Genomic DNA, 21,775 nt, shown 5'->3' with positions numbered 1-21,775 from the left:
TCAGAATATGTGTGGCACTCTCTTGATAGTGTCTTTTAATGAACAGAAGCTCTTAACTTTATTATAATACAATTAAAACTTTCTTTTGTGATTAGTGCTTTTAAAGAAATATTTGCCTACTTTAAGGTTAGGCAGGTATTTTCTCTAAAGGCTTTATTTTACCTTTTGCATTCGGATCTGTCATCCATCTGGAACTGATTTTATATGGTATCAAGTAAAGATCAACATATTTTTTTCCCAAACGGATGTCTAGTTAACCTCGCATTTACTCAGCAGACTATTCTTTCTCCCACTGAACTACCTGCCATGTTGCTTTTGTAATAAATCAGGATGCCTTGTATGTGTGGCTTTATTTCTGGATGCTGTCTTTTCCGTTGGTCAATTTGACCATTCTTGTGCCATAACACTTTATTTTAATCACTGTAACTTTATAATAGGTCTTAGTGTCTGGTAGGATAAACCTTGCAGCTTTATTTTCCTTCAGGGTTGCTTTGGCTAAAATATTTTTGGTCTTTTGCATTTCCAAATGAATTTTAGAATCAGCCTGTCAATTTCAGTTAAGAAAAAAAAACCTACTAAGATTCTGACTGGGATTGCTTTGAATTTATAGGTTGGTTGGAGAGACTCACCATCTTCACGATACGAATCTTTCAATCCATGAACACTTTTACTGCTCACCTTCTAAATGAGGCAGTTTCTCATCTCTGTGCTCTAGAACTGATTTTACAAACGAAATACAGGGGACAAAAATAATTTTCCTCTACCCTTCTGAGTTCTTGACTGAGACCCCTGGTACTAAAAGATACGTTAACAAGAAAAAAAACATAAATTTATTAACATGTATACCTCATGTATACATGGGAGATACTGTTAAAAACCAGAGCAGTAAAAACAGATTTTAAAGCAGTAAAACAGATTTTAATCCCAACTATCACAATAGAAGAGACGAGACCTCAGTGCAGAACCAGGCACAGTTGCAAATATTGCATGGGAATTTCATTACTAAGAGGAAACACTGGGGTATGAGGGGTTTGGTTAAACTGACCTAATAGGATTCTTGCTGAAGACAGGACAGGGGATGTGGGACATCAGCTTGGGGGGAGGGAGGTGGAAGATAAGGAACCCAATATCTATCAAGGTTGTTATGCTCATGAAGCTGAGAACACATGATCACGATCATAAGCAACAACGTAAGAATCAGGAAACCATCAACACGTGATCACGATCACAAGCAACAACATAAGAATCAGGAAGCCATCAACACAACTGTCTCTTAATAACCCACAAAGCTGGTACAGAAGCACTGTAACTCAGAATCTATCCACTGTCTCGACTATAACTGCCTCTGCATTTCCAGAAAGCTGGTAACACCCATAGGAAGGAAGGGAAGGGAAGGAGGAAGGAGGAGGGAAGGGAGAAGAAAAGGAAGGCAGGAAGAGAGAAAGAAAAAGCCCAATTTATATCTAGCACTCCAGCTGCAAAATAATTTGGGAAATCTTACATTTAGCTCTCCTGTCTCTTTAGCGTAAGAGGCACACTATAAAGAAAGAAGACAGAATGGAGGTTGAACAAACTAGTCTTTCATATCCATCGTAACACCTAACCTCTCCTACCCTAAGAAAATTTGACTGGATATTTTTGGTGTATTTGTTTTAATACTGTTATTATAATGACTTTTCGAGTCAGAAATCAGACTCATTTATGTCTTAAGACTTACTCAGAATGTCATGCTACATTAACATTAAAATTTTAAATCTAAATCAAGCAAAGCTTTGGAAAATGTTCCAAATACATTCTTTCCCTACTTAAAACTCAACTTTTAAGTGTCTTAATTTAATAGCAATTTAATATCAATTTCCTGGAGTATTAATAAACCTATTATCTTTGCTTATAATTTTGGTCCAGAGGTCATATTTGAGTTGTGCTAGTCTGGGTGGACTAGGGGTACACTGAAAGATGGTGTAGTAGAGGAATTAAGATTGGAAGGGTAGAGTGAGATTCCCAGGTCCGGGTCCCAGTCCTTGCCTGAGAATCTGACCACCTTCATTTTATCAGCACTAGATTCCATATATATGTTCAAAGTTAATTCCATTATCTTAGAGCTTAACTACCCAAGAGGCTCCAGTAGAAAGGAAAGCATAACCTCAGATTTGGACCTCTCAGGCTGAACAGTTTAGAAAATGATGAATAGTATATCTAACATGGTTACTAAGCAAAATAAATACTGAAATACCAATATCATCATTTTACTCTATAATGTTATCTCTAAGATGTTTTGAGTAGGAAGTCTCTACTTTAGGCAGGTATTAAAAAGTTCAGATGTTGCTCTTTTGTAGCATTCATATTTTTTCATTATAAATTAATTGCAGAAACTTTGAGTCATTCATCCTATTTTGAATCCTTCTACTCCCAGAGGGAAGAGTACCTGAAAATAACTTTATATCTGAAGGACAAATATTTCTACCTCTCTGCATTATTTGTAGTGCATCTAAACCATTTCTTTGTAACTTCCCTATAGGTCAGAGTTGGCCTCAAGGACCCTTTATTCTTTAACATTTCTGTCCCTAGTAACCTTACTTTCTGTAGTTGAACTCTTTTTGGTGTTTGTTGAAATCCATTCTCTTTTCCTTTGTTAATGACTGGGAAAGCTAATTTTTGCCCCTCTTAAATGGATCTCTTTCCCTCCTTCATACTTCTCAGTAAAGTGTTAAATGTTAACTCTTTGTCGGGAGTATGTTCAGGTTAACTCCCCCAGCCCCCATCCCCACGCTAAATCAATCAGATAAATGTGAGATGGTTCTCACACAATCTCACACATTTAAAAGTAAATTTAAAAAAATCCTCTCTTAGGGCGCCTGGGTGGCTCAGTTGGTTGAGTGTCCAGCTCTTGATTTCGGCTCAGATTATGATCTCAGGGTCGTGGGATTGAGCCCTGTGTTGGACTCTGTGCTGAGCCCAGAGCTTGCTTGGGTTTTTTTCCTCTGTCCTTCCCTTGTGCTTGCTCTCTCTCTCTCCCTCAAAAAAAAAAAAAAAAAAAAAAAAAATCCTCTCTTACTTGAGAGATTCTCTTATCTTTATATTATTTTTATATATTTTTATTGTTTTATTTTTTATTTTTAAAATTTAATTCCAGTGTCCTTTATATTTTTAAAAGTTGTTATACATCTCTAAAGAACACTAAGGCATTTTTTATAAGTATCATTTGTAGATTCTTTCCTCCTTGAATTATTGATTTGACTAGTGGGTGGAAATAAGTTGTTTTTTTTCTGTGAGTGTATACATTGACAGTATTTGCTATTTTGATAATGGAGTTGCTGTCTGGAATAATTATAAAAACTTCTGAGGTATCATTTTTTTTCACTTAAAATGTATCTTCAGTTTTCTGTAATACATAAGCTCCACAATTGTATTATATATAATACTCTGCTTCTGAATGTTAGCTGAGATTGGAATCATAGCAAAATTCATGCTTTTATCACTATCTGTAGTAGAAAGAATACTTATTAATGGAATTACTAAATCAGAACCCTATTGACATAAAAGATTAACCATTAAGGCCAAAGCTAGTTTATTACCAGATGTACAATAATAAGTTTGTTTGGCATGAATTGTAAAAATTATTCTTGGGGAACAAATCTTTGGTTTTTTCTGTATGGGTCATGTTTCTCCCATTTTGGCTTCTTCACATGTCCTGGGAGCTCTTTTAACATTTAAAAAAATTAAGTACAACCAATGAAACAGAACAGATTTGGGGCAAAAAAAAAAAAAAAAAAAAGACTTTAACATTTAAAAAAAAATATAGGGGCGCCTGGGTAGCGCAGTCGTTAAGCGTCTGCCTTCGGCTCAGGGCGTGATCCCGGCGTTCTGGGATCGAGTCCCACATCGGGCTCCTCCACTGGGAGCCTGCTTCTTCCTCTCCCACTCCTCTGCTGTGTTCCCTCTCTCTCTGGCTGTCTCTCTGTCACATAAATAAATAAAATCTTTAAAAATATATATATATATAAACATTCCAAAAAGTAGTAAGTAGGTCTCTCTCTTTTTTACTTAATTTTTATTGCATTTATTAAAAGTTCATTTTATTTGCATTTATTAAAAGTTTATTTGCATTTATGCAAGTTTCTTAGTCTCGAGTTATGATATATAGTACTTAAATTATTTTTATGGTTGTCTTGGTATAGCTATATAAAAAGCTTTCATTTTTTTTTTTTTTTTTTTTAGTTTTTAATCTCTACCCCCAACATGGGATTTGAACTGACAGCCCAAGATCAAGAGTTGTGTATGTTCTTCCAACCGAGCCAGTCAGGTGCTGCAAAGGCTATCATTTTTTGAAAGCACTGGGGAAAGAGGTCTAGACTAGTAGTCAGGAGACTTGACATTAATTAGCAGGGATATCTTGAATGAATCATTTAATTTCTCTAAAATTTGCTTCCCATTTATTATAAAGGAGTTACACCAGATCATGCTTTAGTGTTAAATTTTTCTCAGATCTCATAGATTGTATAAGTGAGAGTAAGCCTTTAGAGTCTTCCATTAATTAGGAAATATAGGAAGAAATTCTGCCCATTTCCAGTCCTTTTTTAGATCAGAAATCCTTACTCAATTTTAGTTTTCCTGGTTCTGTACCAGTGTTGCCTAATTCCCAAAGTTGGGATTCTGCTGATTAATCCTACACCATTAATCTTGTATCTCTTTAACCTTTATTATTAAAGTGACTTGTCCTTTTAGTTTTACTTTTCCTTACAGAGTCTCCCTTTCTGATGAAAGGACATAATACATCATTTTGAGAGTAAAATCTCTATCTCTTAAAAGAACTACAAATTCTTTCTCCACTGTTTTTATTTTTATCTTTTGGGACAAGGAGAAAGGAAAATAAGGTTGGATGTGATCTAGTAATATCCAGACCTCATTTTAATGTTTATTGCATGCTCTTCTCACAATAACATATAGCCAGTGTGTTTGACCTGGTTCTAATTTTTTTTTTCTAAAGTAGTTAAAAATGAGTTTTACTTCCTCCCTTTGCTTCTGCCCTGCATTCAATAAGTGCCTATTATATGCCAGTTGATTAACCAGATATTGAATGATATTAAGGGTAGTGTCAGAACTGGAGGGTACTCAATCAACCATTGCTGTCTTCCTTTCCCTTAGTTAAGACCAAGTCACTGTGGCTCTTTATATTGAATTGAGTGTGTGAGCTGTGCAAGTCAGTTTTCTCCCTTTGCATCTCTTCAGCTTTCTTTTGATATGTTTTGTTTCGGACTAGATTACTATTGTTCTTAAGTACATATGTGCTTTTGTATAGAAAAAATGTAGTTACTCTTTTTAAAACTTTTTGTTGTGTATAACATTTCATGTAAGATTCATTGGATAGGATGCATTTTGATTGGAAAATTTTAGAAACCTGCAGCCAGAAAAATTTATGAATATATGTCTTACCTGCTGCTAGTGTAAAAATATTTTAAAGTAGAGACAAGTTTTAAGTAATATCCTTTAAAGGCATTAAAAAACCCTATTCTTTCTATTACTTCTGCAGCCACTGAGTAATACTGAGTGGCAATGAAGAAATTATGTTGAGGTTTTTTTCAAAGAGCTGCTTCTGATAGGAAAATGCTTAGTAATGATGAAGACACACCCTCCAGTTCAGTGGCCATTTTGTAGTGTAGTTCTTCTGGAGAAACAAGTGGGAACCATCAAAGAAAGAAGTATATGGATCAAAAGAATATGGACAAAAGGCAATAAATTTTTCATCTAGGTCAATTGGAGAAATCATAACTATGCTGTCCGTGAGTAGTTTATTTAATTAGCAGGACCAATTTTTATGGATGCTTTTAGCTTACTTAATCTTTTTTTATTTCTGTGATTAGATTTTGCTTTGTTCATATTGAGGGAAAATTAAATTAATGCTCGGATTCAAGGTTTTTGGGTATAATACCTTAGAAGTTATGTTGAAATGTATAAACTCCAAAAAGTATTTCCTGTTATTTTATAATTAATCTTGCAAGGTACTTTTCTATGATATTATCTATTCAAGGTTTAAGGTTGGGGTGGGGGAGGCAGTGAGTAGTTATTTTCAAATTATACTTTCTGATTGTGTGCTGATACAAAGGTAAGTGGTAAGTCTGTAGAAATGCAGTATATTGGCAATATAATTAATAGTAATGGGGAATTTTTTTTGTAGGGTTTATTAATTATGTAGCTCTTTATAACTAAAAAGGTCTTCACTAAAAATAGAGAAAATAGCTACCTTGTGTAATTTGGTAATGACAGTCTTCCTCATCAGCTTATTTTGTGGTGGTCTGCAGTTAGCCTGGAAGAAATAAGGAAATCAAAGCAATTGACAACAGGAGTTCCAACTTTTTCATCATATTTTCCAAGAAAATTGCTGTTCTATATGTGATAATTACATTTAGACCTAATGCTTTAAACTATATTCAAAAATAAAAGACTTAAAATATTTTTAATCATTAATAAATAAGCATTTCCAGGCAAATATTCGTCATCACATGCCCTTAATTACAGATGTCTTTTTCCTTGAAGATTTTGTTTTGAATAAAAGATCTTTTAGAGGTTCCTTTGGCATGGCAGAAACTTCTAAAAATATATAACTTACATTATAGTACTTTTTTTTCTGAGGAAATTAAAAATGGATACAAATTTTTAAAGAAAAGTTTCCTATAACTAATTTGATAAATTCTGTTAACAACGGAATGGAAACAAAGGCTTCTGGGTAAGCACAGGTTTATTATAAGTTGAGGTCTTCATTAACAAAGTCACTTCTCCATTATACATTTCATGTCTCTGTGACAATGCCTCCTGTCTTCTACCACCTTCTGTTAGTAGCTAACTGCCTTTTGCTATTGCTTCTTGTGTTTGATATAGACTTGCAGAGATCAAATGACATCTGACATCTGACAATAGTTAGCATTTTATCAGACCTAATAGTATGGCTTTGATATAGTACTGACATTTTAAATAATGGAACTGTGTAATAGTTAACTAGATCATTAATTTTGATAGAGAAAAGTACACAGGATCATTCTATTCATTTGCTAAACTAACGGTTCAACACCTTTTATATCAGGCCTTATGCTGGGCACCTTTTTCAGCACAAATAACACATGAATATATTCTCATTATAAAAAAGTCAACTAACACAGGGAAAGCATCAGCCCTTCCTTAACCCTCCTTTTCTTCCCAGAAGTAACCACTGTAACCAGTTTTCTTCCAGATAATTTTCAGGGCATTAAATTCGTATATACATATATGTAAATATATATGCATAATACACATAGAAATGTATAATTTGACTTTTTATAATGTAAATGGGGTTCTTCAATGGCTAATCAGTATTCTTATATGTACATTTAAGCATTCTTTTATAATTATATCCATAAAATAGATAGCTAGTAGAATTGTTAGGTCAATGGATATATTTATATTTTTATAGATATATTCTCACTAATAGTGTATGAAGTATCTTTTTCTTCATACCTTTGCCAACACGAAACATGATCAGATTTAATTGTTGTCAACTACCAGGTTAAAATTATATATTTGTTTGAATTTGCACTTCTTCAATCAAGGGTAAAGTCTAATGTGTTTTTGTTTATATTCACCCATTTGTATTTTTCTTTTCCTTTGAACTGTTTTTTTCCTATCCTTGGCCATATTTTCAGTTTTTAATATTTTCTTATTGGATTATACGGTCTTATTGTAAATTAAAGAAATTAGTGTTATCCTATTTTGGCCATATTTTCTCTCAAAGTGTCTTAATAAGAGTTGTTTTAAAAACCCAGAGAGCTGGACTTGAAAGTAATTTGTAAGAATCAAGTACTATTGTTTTTATAGTCCCAAGATTCTTTGCAGCCAGTTTTAAGGTTGTGTAATCTGAGGTAAATACATATGAATTATAGCTTATCTGAAGAGAAAAGATTGGAAATAAATGTAGATATTATCAGGAGAGTTACGCTGTATTGAATTTTCTAACTTAATCTGTGAGATAATTTTAAAATTAACAAGTCCAGTTTCTGGTTAAAAAAAAAAAACATGCAAAGTACTAGATTAGACTTAGTTAATGAATTTATTTACTCTGAATTGTTTGTAGTGAAATAAATAACAGCTTTGGCTCTGTTGGCCCCTTGTATGTTTAAATCCCGGCTCTATCGTTTACTATTTCTGTGACCTTGGCTAAGTTACTTGGTCTCTATATGCCTAGTTTCCTCTTATCTTAAATGAGCTCTGCCTCATAAAGTTATTGTTAAAGATGAAATGAGTTAGTACATAAAAATGCTTAGAAATGTGCCTGGCACAGCGAAGGTACCCGGTAAATGGTGCTGCTGTTGTTTGGGGGAGGAATTAGTGGAGAGAGAATCAACCAAACAGATGTGCACTGACCCTGATCATTCTCTGGTAAGAAAAAAAATGCATCTCAGTAGTATCAAACAGTTTTAGCAGCCTCCACCAACATCTCCAAACCAGAGTGTTTTGTAAACACTGCTGTGACCTGAGAAATGGGCTGACAGAGCAGGTCAAGGACCATTTCCAGACTCCCACTACTCATGGCCCTCAAAGCCTGTGGGAAACTGTAGCCCTGGAATACTTGCTTATGTGTTTGTGTGATCTTGATCATATCGGCTCTCTCACCCTTGGTGACTATATTTCTAAATTGGTAATCTATTGCCTGATGATTATTTTTCTTCTTTGCATTTATACCTGTAAATTTCCCTTTGGTTTCTGCCCGAATTATTCTCAATTGTTGCTTTGTTAACTTTAGGCTAATAACTGTAGAACTCTCTTAAGGATGAGTAAACAGAAAAATCATGGAGCCTGGAGATCATAAGAACAATTCTATGAAGATTTGGAGTTGCCACTCTCCAAAATATATTCACAGAAGGGGAAAAAAAACCCATATTTGTGTTTCCAGATTCAAGTAACCATAGCTCTATGAAACTTAAAGCCACCAGTGAAAGGGGAATAACTTGAGATGAGGACAACCTGAAGAGAGGAAAAAATATGACTGAATTAAAAATTGTACCATGTAGGATCAGCATTTTGGACCTTACAGAATATAAAATCTGGTATATGAGTGTGTTAACCATGTCTTTTACTTTGTATTCTGATGAATTTATCGTCTCAGGGCCTCTCTGACCCTGGAGGGACTGCCTCTTCCAGAGTTAACCAATTCCCAAGAGATAGCAAACTATTTATCTAGATTACATATCTCACCTGGCCACTATATGTCTGCCCTAATCATCCCAGGTTCAGGTACCAGACCCTTCTAGGGACAGCCCCTATGCTTCAGACCCTGTCGAAATTATTCAGACTAGCCTGTTTACCTTGCCTTCCCCCTTCCTTCCCGGAGAAACCACAATAAAGGCTCTGGTCCAAAATTTCTTCCCTCTCCCCTCCTGACCAACCCTGGTGCTACCCACCATGTCTTCCCCTCCCCTGTGGCATGGCCTGCCCCCATCTTTTGAGATCTGTAAATATAACTGTGTTTTCAATGGCAGTCATCTCTTGATCTGTTGGCCTTACCATACCTGAGTATTAAAACAAGTATTTTAAAACAATAACGGGTGCCTTGTTGGCTCAGTTAGTAGAGCATGCGACTCTTGATTTCAGAGTTGTGAGTTCAAGCCCCACATTAGGCATGGAGCTTAATTTAAAAAAAAAAAAAAAAAGGACAAACGGGAGAAGACTTGATTCTTCCTTCTAGATACCCTTTTTCTTCAAGGAGAATTTTGTGTTGTTAAAGGTGTAGAATTTGAACTCAACCCCAGCTACCTTTACATTCCTGCTGAGTGATCTTAGACATGTTATTAAATTTCCATATGCCCCAATTTCCTTCTAAAATTGAAGGAGTAGTAATAATTTGTCTCTAGAGGTTTGTTGTTAAAACATCCTTAACTTAATGGCTACCATAAAAGCAACTCAAGAAATGTTAACTATCTTTACTATGACTCTTACTATTTTCCAGCTTTGGCTCTATGCTTTTCTAAAATATTGGCCTCTCTTAGGGCCCTCTTATCTTCCCTGTATTATCTCTCGCTGATCTCCTCACTTCTTTATGTTTCTATACCTGTATGTTACCCTGTGGGTTTTTATTTTTTGGAGGGTGTTGAGTTTGATGAGTTCTTTTTTTTTTTTTTTTTAAGATTTTTTTATTTATTTGACAGAGAGAAAGACAGCCAGTGAAAGAGTGAACACAAGCAGGGGGAGTGGGAGAAGAAGAAGCAGGCTCCCAGCGGAGGAGCCCGATGCAGGGCTTGATCCCAGGACCCTGGGATCATGCCCTGAGCTGAAGGCAGACGCTTGACGACTGAGCCACTCAGGCGCCCTGAGTCTGATGAGTTCTTTAAAGATCTGGATACTAACCCTTTGTCCACTAGGTCATTTGCAAATATCTTCTCCCATTCTGTTGGTTGCCTTTTAGTTTTGTTGATTGTTTCCTTCGCTGTGCAGAAGCTTTTTATCTTGATGAGGTTCCAGTAGTTCATTTTTGCTTTTGTTTCCCTTGCCTCCAGAGACGTGTCTAGTAAGAAGTTGCTACGGCCAAGGTCAGAGAGGTTGCTGCCTGTTTTCTCTCCTAGGATTTTGATGGTTTCCTGTCTTACATTTAGGTCTTTCATCCATTTTGATTTATTTTTGTGTATCGTATAAGAAAGTGGTCCAGTTTCATTCTTCTGCATTTTGCTGTCCAGTGTTCCTAATACCATTTGTTGAAGAGGCTGTCTTTTTTCCATGGGATATTCTTTCCTCCTTTGTTGCAGATTAGTTGACCATATAGTTGTGGGTCCATTTCTGGGTTCAGTATTCTGTTGCATTGATCTATGTGTCTGTTTTTGTGCTGGTACCATACTGTATGGATGATTATAGCTTTGTAATATAGCATAGAGATCTGGGATTGTGATGCCTCCTGCCTTGCTTTTCTTTTTCAACATTACTTTGGCTGTTTGGGGTCTTTTCCAGTTCTATACAAATTTTAGGATTATTTGTTCTAGTTCTGTGAAAACTGCTAGTGTTATTTTGATTGGGATTGCATTGAATGTGTAGATTGCTTTAGGTAGTATAGACATTTTAATAATACTTGTTCTTCCAGTCCATGAGCATGGAATGTTTTTCCATTTCTCTGTGCTTCTTCAATTTCTTTCATAAATGTTCTAGAGTTTTCAGCATACAGATCTTTTAACTGGCATCTGATTTTTTAAAGCTAACAATGGACTTTTAAAATTATACATAAAAAGAAAGAATAATACAGTGAAAGCTCCGTGTACCCATCCCCCAGCTTCAGCTTGAGCAGGTGTTAACATTTTGCCAAACTGATCTGTTCCTCTCCCACCCCCACCTTTTTTTCTTGGACTATTTCAAAGAAGATACCAGACATTACCTAATTTTACCTGTAAGTACTTTCATATGCATCTCTAACAGATCAGTATGCTCTCTCTTTTTTTAAAATGCTAACTCCTGTGTAATTATTTAATAAATTAGTAATAATTCCCTAATATTGTCACCATCTAGACCCTAAGACCCGACCTTCACTACTCACCTGCTTATACCCACTGACCTTTATCCCACATTTTTCCTTAAGCTTTCCTTCCAGCTTATCTCTTAAAACTCAGGCAAAAGACTTGAGGGGCATAGCATCCCATGATATAAACTGAAACTACCCCTCAAGCAGTAAAGACTGCCTGGACAAATAATTGCATCCAGGCCAAATCACACAGACTGGTTTGAATTTAACCCCCAACTTGTACCTACACAGTTGGACCATGGATGGAGTAACCCACAGAGTGATGAGCAATTACTTTTACCTCCCCTATGTTTCATATAGTGAATATTAGGATAGATTGATGGCAGCCTCAGAAAGGGACTTTTTTTGTGGAGGGTAAGGCAGAGTAGGTGATGATAGGTAATTTTCTGTTATAACTTTTTTCCTTCATTCAAGCAAAATAGAACTACAAATGTTTCAGCTGAGTTGTTTTCTTGAAGAGAAATTATTAGCACTGGATTCAAACTATAATTTTGTAGTATTGGAGAATGTTTTTTTGCCAAAAGAAATATGAGAAGCCTCAGACACAGCATGTGGGAGCTTCTCCTCAGGAAATCCTTGCGGTTCACTATTCCTGTAAATTTTAGCTGACAGAAAACACACATCATAGCACCAGAAAGAATTTTGCTAAATGAAAGACAGCCAAGAGTCTTTGGTTGTGCTGAGATTTTTCTGATGGCTGAAACATATTTTTGTAAGAAAAATAAACAAAAATAGACAGGAAACCCCAAGATTTTTGCTGAACAAGCACTTCAAGAAAAATGACTCATTTAAGTCCGTGACTACCTGCACCTCATGCCCACCCACCCATTAAAGATAACGGATCCCACACCAATGGATATATAAAGCTTGAAACACTCATTTAATGCATTGTTTGCTTTCTGCATGATTTGTGATGCATTCTATAGAAGAGTCAATACCATATTGCTGGTTTGCATTTAAAAAGGAAAATAAACTGGTGTTGAAATTGAGGTGATGGGGTAAAATACGTTCATTATTGTTCTCTTTTCTAAACTAACTTATTTTTTTCTTTTTAAAGAAAGAGCGTGCACATGCGGGGGGTGGGAGGACGGGAGGCAGAAGGAGAGGGAGAGAGAGAATCTTAAGCTGGCTCTACACTTCATGTCAGCACAGAGCCTGACATGGGGCTTGGATTCACAACCCTGAGATCATGACCCGAGCCAAAATCAAGAGTCAGACGCTTAAATGAGTGGGCCACTCAGGTGCCCCTCTTCTAAACTGCTTTAAATCTTACAGAGAAAACAAGTTGTAACCTTCCAGGTTCTAGGCCAGAGAGGGAACAGGCAGCATGGCAACATGGCAGAATTAGGCAATTCATTCAATAATAAATATTGATTAAACATCTTCTATGTGCCAGGCAATACCTAGGCACAGGGAAGAAAACGAAACAGAACAGGTGAGGTCCTCACTAAAAAGTTTCGTTATATGATACTTCTGATAGGACCACTGCTTTCAACTACCAAGGAAAATACTGAGTGTTTTGATACTTTCCAGGTAGGCTGCTATGTTTCAGGAAAAACCTCTCTTGGTCCCAGCTTCCTTAAGTACAAAATTAGGATGCTATAGGTTTCTTAAACTTGTTCAAGTGGTAAAACAAAACTCATGATGTTCTCTGAGAAGCAAGATAAAAAAGTAGTATGCTAAAATATTATAATTTTGTGCTAAATCAAATGCCATCTTATCGTATGCAATCAGTCAATGCCAGAATACAGAAATCCTACGTATCAAATTACAGTCTCTTCAACAAATAAGCGATATAATAAAGGTGGAGGAAGTGAAGAAAATTGCTTAAGACTAAAGGGACATATCACCCAAAGGTGATGTATGGGTTTTGTTTAGATCCTGGTTTGAATAATTATAAGAAAACATTTCTTAGATACTGGAAATCCAAATGCAGTCTAGGTATTAGGTGATATTATACTTGAAGTAACATGAGTTTGTTCGTTGGTGAGTCACAGATAGAAACTGCACCAGGTGAGTTGTCACACAAAGGAAACTTTATTTGCAGCAAATAAGGAGAGCACCGGGAATAACTTCCAAAGCCTGACTCCCCAAGCAAGGGCGAATGGGTTTCTTTTACTTAGGATTAGAATGAATATTTAGATGGGGTGCCCTAACCACTATATTTACAAGTTTGGGGTTATTAGGCAGAGGGAGAGGAAGGGTTCGTACTAAGCAAGGAGCCCGATGCAGGACTCGATCCCAGGACCCTGAGATCATGACCTGAGCTAAAGGCAGATGCTTAACCGACTAAGCCACCCAGGCACCCCAAGGCTTGATTTTCTTTATATACTTCACCCAGAACAATAAATTGCAACACATTGAATGAACAAGCATATAAGAATCTTCTCAAACTCAATACACAAGAAACAAATAATCAAATCAAAAAATGGGCAGAAGATATGAACAGACGCTTTTCCAATGAAGACATACAAATGGCTAACAGACACATGAAAAAATGTTCAACATCATTAGCCATCAGGGAAATTCAAATCAAACCACTTGAGATACCACCTTACGCCAGTGAGAATGGCAAAAATTGAGAAGGCAAGAAACAACAAATGTTGGAGAGGATGTGGAGAAAGGGGAACCCTCTTATACTGTTGGTGGCAATGCAAGTTGGTACAGCCACTTTGGAAAACAGTGTGGAGGTCCCTCAATAAGTTAAAAATAGAGCTACCCTATGTCCCAGCAATTGCACTACTGGGTATTTACCCCAAAGATACAGACGTAGTGAAGAGAAGGGCCATATGCACCCCAATGTTCATAGCAGCATTGTCCACAAGAGCTAAATTGTGGAAGGAGCCGAGATGCCCTTCAACAGACGAATGGATAAAGAAGCTGTGGTCCATATATACAATGGAATATTACTCAGCCATCAGAAAGAACGATTACCCAACATTTGCAGCAACATGGACAGGACTGGAGGAGATTATGCTAAGTGAAATAAGTCAAGTAGAGAAAGACAATTATATGGTTTCACTCATTTATGGAACATAAGAAATAGCAGGGAGATCGGTAGGAGAAGGAAGGGAAGAATGAAGGGAGGGTAAACAGAAGGGAGAATGAACCACGAGAGACTATGGACTCTGGGAAACAAACTGGGGGCTTCAGAGGGGAGGGGGTTGGGGGATTGGGATAGGCCGGTGATGGGTATTAAGGAGGGCACGTATTGCATGGAGCACTCGGTGTTATACGCAAACAATGAATCCTGGAGCACTGCATCAAAAACTAATGATGTACTGTATGGTGACTAACATAACATAATAAAAAATTAAAAAAAAAAAGAATCCAGCTATCTCCTATTAAGCCAGATAATAAGGAGATTTGTAAAAAAAAATGTAAAATAATCCACTTTGCTCAGTACATTTCTATTCCATTTTGGAAAAGTATTTTTTTCATTAAAATTGTATTATTACATTAATATTATAATGGGTTTATTGTTATTTTTAAGTAAATTAATCAATATTTTAAATTTTTTTAGTTTTACTTTCTAATATGATAAATATTGTTAGACATCCACAAAAAAGTCTTTGGGGCTCTCAATAATTTTTAAAACCTTAAACAGGTTTTGAGACCCAAAAAATCTGTGAACTAATAGTCATGAGGTGGTTTTCTGAGATCTGTCAAATAGTATACAGGTTATTTGGCAGTTTCAGAGAAAAAGTGATAGTAATCTTAGCCCCCAAACATTTTTTTATATTAATAAAATAGTAATTTTACCAGAAATCCCTTTGCACTCTTAAAAATTGCTCCTGTGCTACAAGGTCTATTTCAGTTAGTTCATCTTGGCTAATGTTCAGTTTGTTAACCAAGGGATCTTTGTTTTTCATTTGTGTGTTATCATTGGTTAAATTTTAAATTTTATGTTGGCTCAAAAGTGATTGAAGCATAGAAATAGAAATAAAACATTAAAATAAATGCTACATCAGAATACTATCATAAACATAATGAATAAGAACTTCAGAGTTCATACAGTCAGAGTTTACATGGTTAGAAAGTGGTATGATTTGTAGTAGCAGTCCAAGAGGAAAGTTCAAATATGAAATACAATGGTGACTGGAATTACATTCTATCAGACTTGCAATACCTTCATTCCTAGTCCCTGAAGATTATCTACTCTGAAATTTTGTCAAATACTTAGTTACATAAAGCCATGAAACAAGGCACAGTGATAGCCTTGGCAAGCCAGAATTTCCCAGAACTGTAAAACAGTGCTTTCTAGGGTGAAAGTGATCAATTCTGTCACTAAAGATCAGGAGGAAACCAGAACTACAAAAGCATCATTCATAGTTGCATAGCTCACCTTTGACAAGAACGTTGTGAAACCAACCAAAAAGTTAATGAAAAGTTTTACATTTGTAGAAAAGGCAGGGGCATCTGGGTGGCTCAGTTGGTTAAGTGTCTGCCTCAGCTCGGGTCATGATCCTGGGGTTCTGGGCTCGAGCCCCATGTCGGGCTCTCTGCTCAGTGGAGAGCTTGCTTCTCCCTCTCCCTCTGCCTGCTGCTCTGCCTGCTTGTGCTCTCTCTGTCAAATAAATAAAAATAAAATCTTAAAAAAAAAAAGAAAAAGAAAAGGCAGAATAAGGTACTGATGAAATTACTATATCAGATGACACCATTGGACATTATTGGTATTATTCAAGGTAAATGATTAATGCTGCTGTTTTTGCAAAATGTGAAATAGCAGGTGTTCCAGCTTATGGTGTTCCCAACTGAGTATGTATATGTATACTCTTAGCTGATGTGCAGAACATATATGGAGAACAAAGTATTCATTGTTTCTCTTCTGTTTAATCACGTTTAGAAGTATGTTATGGATAATCCATTTTATTTTGTGAGCTGTGACATAAACTGGAAAAGGAAGGAACTTTGGGGTCAGTGCTGACACAACATCAGCTAAGTATGTAGTAAGAAAGGTACTAGAATTTGAATGCAAAGAAGTTTGACCCCATGCCCACCCACCAAGCCTCTTCCAGAGAACAGGTAGCAATTGAGAGTATGCCTCAATATATTGACTGAGCATTTAATTAGAACAGGAGTCAGCAAACTAGCTGTTGGGCCACATTTGTCCTCTGTTCCCCACCTGCTTTTCTGTGACTGGTGAACAAAGAGTGGACTTTACGTTTTTAAATGGTTGGGGAAAATAGCAAAAGAATGATATTTTGTGACACATGTAAATTATAAGTTCCATATTTCTATAACTAAAGTTGTATTGGAGCATAACCACATTCATTGGTTTATGTATTGCTGTGGCTGCTTTTGCACTACAGGAGCAGGATTGAGTAGTTACCATAGAAACCATATGGCCTGCAAAGTGTGAAATATATTCTGGCTGGTCTTTTACAGAAAAACTTTGATGACCCTGGAATTAGAGTAACTCCACTTTGATCTATCTTATTTATTGTTCTTCCCCATGGGAGTTCACTTGAAGAAAGGGTTCTACTGCCTTAAAAACAAGCTTTGTTTTTTTTTGTTTTTTTTTTTTTAAGTATGTAAACTTTTCAAAAGGTCAACCCAACCGAACAAGCATTCTTGTTCTTTTGCCACTCTGGGGACAGAGCAAGGTGGAGTTCACAATTCATTTTGGAAATACTTCAGTAATTCAAGGCAATATTTGAAGATACATTATGGGTGATAGAAAATTAACCATTCGTGCCACCAGAGATTTAAGTCTGGTATAGAGAAAAGAAACCTAGTCCTCCTTTTATTATAATTTTTCGCATATTTTTCTCAAAAGAGCATTAAGCATAGTTTTAAAAGGGGGCATTTTACGTATTTTTACTCTCTCAAATTGATACCCAGCAAATTGCTACCGGTATAAGCAAATTCCCACTGTTCCTCATTTTCCCAAACTCGAGGATATATTCCCTAAAAATGTTGGTTTAATTTAACTGCCTCTCCTCTGTTTCCATATATCCAATACGATCCTATAATTATTGATTTGCTTGATGTTTCTGTACTAAACTATAAGGGAAGTTTCCCTGGTGTCTTCCTCTCTAGACACAGGAGGGACCGTTTGTTATTTTAGATAGTATAGTATAATATTTCAGAGTGTTGGCTTTGGAGTCAGACCTATCGTACTTTCTGTATCTGAGTGAATCTGTTTCCTCTTCTATGAAATGGGAATTAACAATAACAGTGATAGCAATGATCATAATACCTTTTTAGAGTTTATTGTGAACCTTAAGTGGAATGATGCAAGTAGAATGCTTAGTTAAAAGCTTTTGCCCCATGGTACTATGTTAGTTGTGTTGCTGTTTACTGTTGTTTTGATGGTGGTTGTTATTGTATGTCTACTACCTAACATAAGGTCTTTTTAAAGTATTAAGTATTTTTGTTGAATAGAGTCAGGGTTTATTTTTAAACATGTCACCAGCTTTGTGCTTTAGAGAAGTCTGAAAGTTAAAATTAAACCTTGCTGTTTATCCAGAAAATTGTCCCATAGATTTTCATCTAACAGTGATGCTTATGTATCTGATGGAATTGGAGTTTTTTTTGTTTTGGGTGTTTTTTGTTTTGTTTTTGTTTTGGGGGGGGGTTTTGTTTGGTTTTTTTGGTCTGTTCCAAAACCTGTGCTCTTTCCACCTGGCTTATATGAAGTTGAAGTGTAAATTGAGTGAGTACTATGGGCCAGGTACTGTTCTAAGTGCTTTGTATATATTTATTTAGTTCGTATAAGAGCCCTATGAACTAGGCCTTATTATTATTCCTATTTTAAGATGAGACAGCTGAAACACAGGATTATAAACTGTCACAGGATACTCAGCCAGTAAGAGGCACAGTTGGGATTTGAACCTATAGTCTGGCTCCAGGGTCTGTGTTCTTAACCACCATGTTCCAATGCTTTTATTAGCCACAGAGTGTCTTGTTTGCCATACGGTTGTATGTAAGATACAGCTTATTTTAGGTAACTTTCTTGGAGTTTTGAGTTTGTTTACAGTGCTAGGCATGTGGTAGGTAATACATATTTGTGCTTGAATGAATTAATGAATATGATGGTATGATAAAATCATAATTAGTGTAGTATAATCATTGCTTAATTCTTGGCTTCAAATAGTAACTGCTTTTCACTGTACGCCCTCTTAGGAGCTATCTATAGCCAGGCTTGGCTATTTTGAAGCAATCTAATACTACAAATACTTGGGCAAAGAAATTGCTTAACAAATCTATTTATATTCCTAAATTCGTTTTTTCTTGCTGGTACCCACTCAGAAAAATCTGTGTTTAGAGTTTTTCCTTTTTTGGGTCCCTCTGTTGAATTGTTTGTAGATTTTTTTTTTTTTAATGTTAGATGGCATTGTGACAGATAATTCACTTTTTAATAGATGAAGCCTTTAAGAATTTGGGCATATGGGTCATGATAGTGAAGTCTGGTGTTGAATTTGGCCTCTAAAACTTTTGAAATAGTAATGATATTGAAATTTGATTTATTTTATATGTCTCTTTCAGAATTCTCCACTTTACCAGTACTTACAGGATCTGGGACACACAGACTTTGAAATATGCTCTTCTCTGTCACCAAAACTAGAAAAAAGCACCGTGACAGAGGGACAACAAAAGCCTCCTTCAAGAGCCCTGCCAAAAGTAAGAAAGCATGTTCATTCTCTATGATTAATGTTTTGTTCTTCACCTCACTGATTATTTAAACTGCCTTTACCCCTACCCTTGCAAAAAAAACAAAAAAACATCTTATAAGCACCTCCATGTCCTCTCTGACACTGGTAGACTTTTTTTTTTATTTCATCAATAGTACAAAACTGTGTAGATAAATATAAATCCTTACTGTTTTGGACTATCTCAGTAATTTCTATAATGAATAGGAATTAATATGGTTGAGGATTAAAATATATTCTTTAAATATTGAAGTTGTTTTGGGGAACCAGAAAAGTATACTAAAACCTTAATGAGAACTCAGCCATTAGGACTTTTATATTAATTAGAATTTTTTTCTTTACATTTTTTTTTAAAGATTTTATTTATTTATTCGACAGAGATAGAGACAGCCAGCGAGAGAGGGAACACAAGCAGGGGGAGTGGGAGAGGAAGAAGCAGGCTCATAGCAGAAGAGCCTGATGTGGGGCTCGATCCCATAATGCCGGGATCATGCCCTGAGCCAAAGGCAGACGCTTAACCACTGTGCCACCCAGGCGCCCCAACATTTTTTTTTTAAAGAGAGCAACAAGTTATAAGAAAGCAAATTGATAACATATTTCATAAGCAATTTCAAGGATACATGGTGGAGTGGGTATATTTACCTCAATTTGTGATGCCCTTTATATCTATACTGTATCCTCTTATGCAATAAATAATCTCGGTTGATGTACAACATTGTGAGGCTGAGATACTGGAAGAGTTTCCACTAATTATGTTCTGTAAAATGCATTTACTAGATTCATTTATGTTCTATTAGCCATATTTAATAAAATTCAAAAAATTCCAGTACATTGCAGTTTTAACAAAAGAAATTCTAATTTAATAGAAAAAATAAACCAGATTACCTCATTTCTTGAACATTCTAGTTTAATCAGTGTTTTATTACGAGACATCATTATTTTTGGGAGGAGGCTTTTAAGTTTTCAATTAGTTGTTTACTCTGTGGTGATAGAGAGGAAAGTCTCTTTTCTCCTCTTCTTAGAAAACCTCCTAAAATATGAGGTAACCAAACTGAGCCCATTTGCAAGAGTAGAATAAATACCAGAGAAATGTTTTTTTCACTGATACTTACAGGGTAGGAATTAGAGAGTTAGAGCTTACACGGATCAGAACCAGTTTGCTAGTCCTCTGGACTTAAAACTCTTTCTTCTGGGGCGCCTGGGTGGCACAGCGGTTAAGCATCTGCCTTCGGCTCAGGGCGTGATCCCGGCGTTATGGGATCGAGCCCCACATCAGGCTCCTCCACTAGGAGCCTGCTTCTTCCTCTCCCACTCCCCCTGCTTGTGTTCCCTCTCTCGCTGGCTGTCTCTATCTCTGTCGAATAAATAAATAAAATCCTTAAAAAAAAATAAAAATAAATAAATAAATAAAACTCTTTCTTCTCTCTGCCCCTTTCAAATGTGAATGTTCCTGGGAAGACTTTTGAAAGCAAAACCGAAGGATATAGCTAATAGGTTATTTATAGATTAAAACTTGGATTTGAGATTACTTGGCAACAAAAGACAAAGAATGGGCCAAGGGATAGTCTTAGGCAGGATATGGGCATTGGCCTTTTTTTTTGTTGTTGTTCAAACTTGGGTTTTATAGGTATTTAATCCTTTTCACTTATGACAGGTATTTTTACATATAGAAGTATTATTATTAATTTATAATAAATAAAATGAGAGTTTAAGGTTTACTGGTTCTCAGAAATGGAGAAATAGCCAGAGAATGTTTTTTAAAAAAATAACATGTCTAGAAAGTTCCTTTACTTTCATATTACACATTTCAACTGGATGAGCTATATTTTTCTAAAATGGAGTTTTTCTAAATCTGGGACAGCTAAATTTCAGAAAGATTTGTTGTATTATTTAGTTCTTTCTCCAGGGATATATTTTTAGAATTGCCCCCAAAGTTCTGTTCAAGCAGTGAAGTACCAGTTATTTTCTTTGGAAAGCAAAGTTTTTGTATAATATGAGATGGTGGTGAAACTGTCACTAGCCTTAATTGCCCTTTTTTAACTTTTATTTTTTAATGTTATTGTGAAGTACTTATTGAGTACTCTTACTGGTATTCTCACCGTGAATATTCATGTTCTGTATATTTTTCTAGTTTCTTTTCCTGTGATTATTCTTAGATGTTCCTTCCATAAAGTTTTAGCATCAGGCCTCTTCTCTGCTTGGTCTGTTTTTCTGAGTGATCTCATCTACTTTCTTGCCCTCATTGGCCACTTACGTGCATTCTCTGTCTTCACTGAGTTCTGGACGTTTGTTAAACATTTTCACCTGGCCTGTGTCCCAGGAAACTCAGATTCATATGTATAAAACAAAGTATTCTTTCCATATTCCCAAATTACCATTCTCTCAGTTATCTTAAGATTTCCTATCACTCCCACATTAATTTGGTCACTGAAAGATATATCAGGTGAACTTATGTCTCTAAAATCCAACCCTTATCCATTACCATTTTTGCTACCCTACTTGAGGCCTTTGTCATTATTTAGCAGGACTATTAAATATCCTCCTAATCAGGCTTTTTGGCACAGTCATTTCCTGCCAGGCTTGCCTGTGTACT

At 35.9% G+C, this 21,775-nt stretch overlaps 2 protein-coding genes across 8 annotated transcripts in view; one reads left to right on the top strand and one right to left on the bottom strand.

Annotated features, from left to right (window-relative positions):
* VEZT (vezatin, adherens junctions transmembrane protein) overlaps window positions 1–21,775 on the top strand; it is a 69,055-nt gene that overhangs the window by 3,629 nt on the left and 43,651 nt on the right. For 6 of the 7 annotated variants that reach the window (XR_015727130.1, XM_045779716.2, XM_045779715.2 and 3 more), the window contains one exon: window positions 19,019–19,153. Coding sequence is in view for 6 of the 7 variants with exons in the window: in XM_045779716.2 (XP_045635672.1) it covers window positions 19,019–19,153 (135 nt within the window). In the remaining variant the exon portion in view is untranslated. Of the gene's footprint in view, window positions 1–5,528; window positions 5,781–19,018; window positions 19,154–21,775 lie in introns of those variants that run through there. The other variant, XM_087868851.1, reaches the window with a different exon arrangement.
* The window catches only part of LOC123780684 (uncharacterized protein C3orf20 homolog), a 172,214-nt gene continuing 155,968 nt past the window's right edge, over window positions 5,530–21,775 (bottom strand). Inside the window, exon 18 of the mRNA XM_087868852.1 lies at window positions 5,530–6,304. Within this exon, the coding sequence (XP_087724978.1) occupies window positions 6,274–6,304 (31 nt within the window). The 3' untranslated portion in view covers window positions 5,530–6,273. The remainder of the gene's footprint in view (window positions 6,305–21,775) is intronic.

Source organism: Ursus americanus, chromosome 17, assembly GCF_024610735.1.
Source record: "Ursus americanus isolate L20-20 chromosome 17, mUrsAme1.1.p, whole genome shotgun sequence".
Classification (NCBI taxonomy): Eukaryota; Metazoa; Chordata; class Mammalia; order Carnivora; family Ursidae; genus Ursus; species Ursus americanus.
This window is presented reverse-complemented; position numbering and strand designations above follow the sequence as displayed.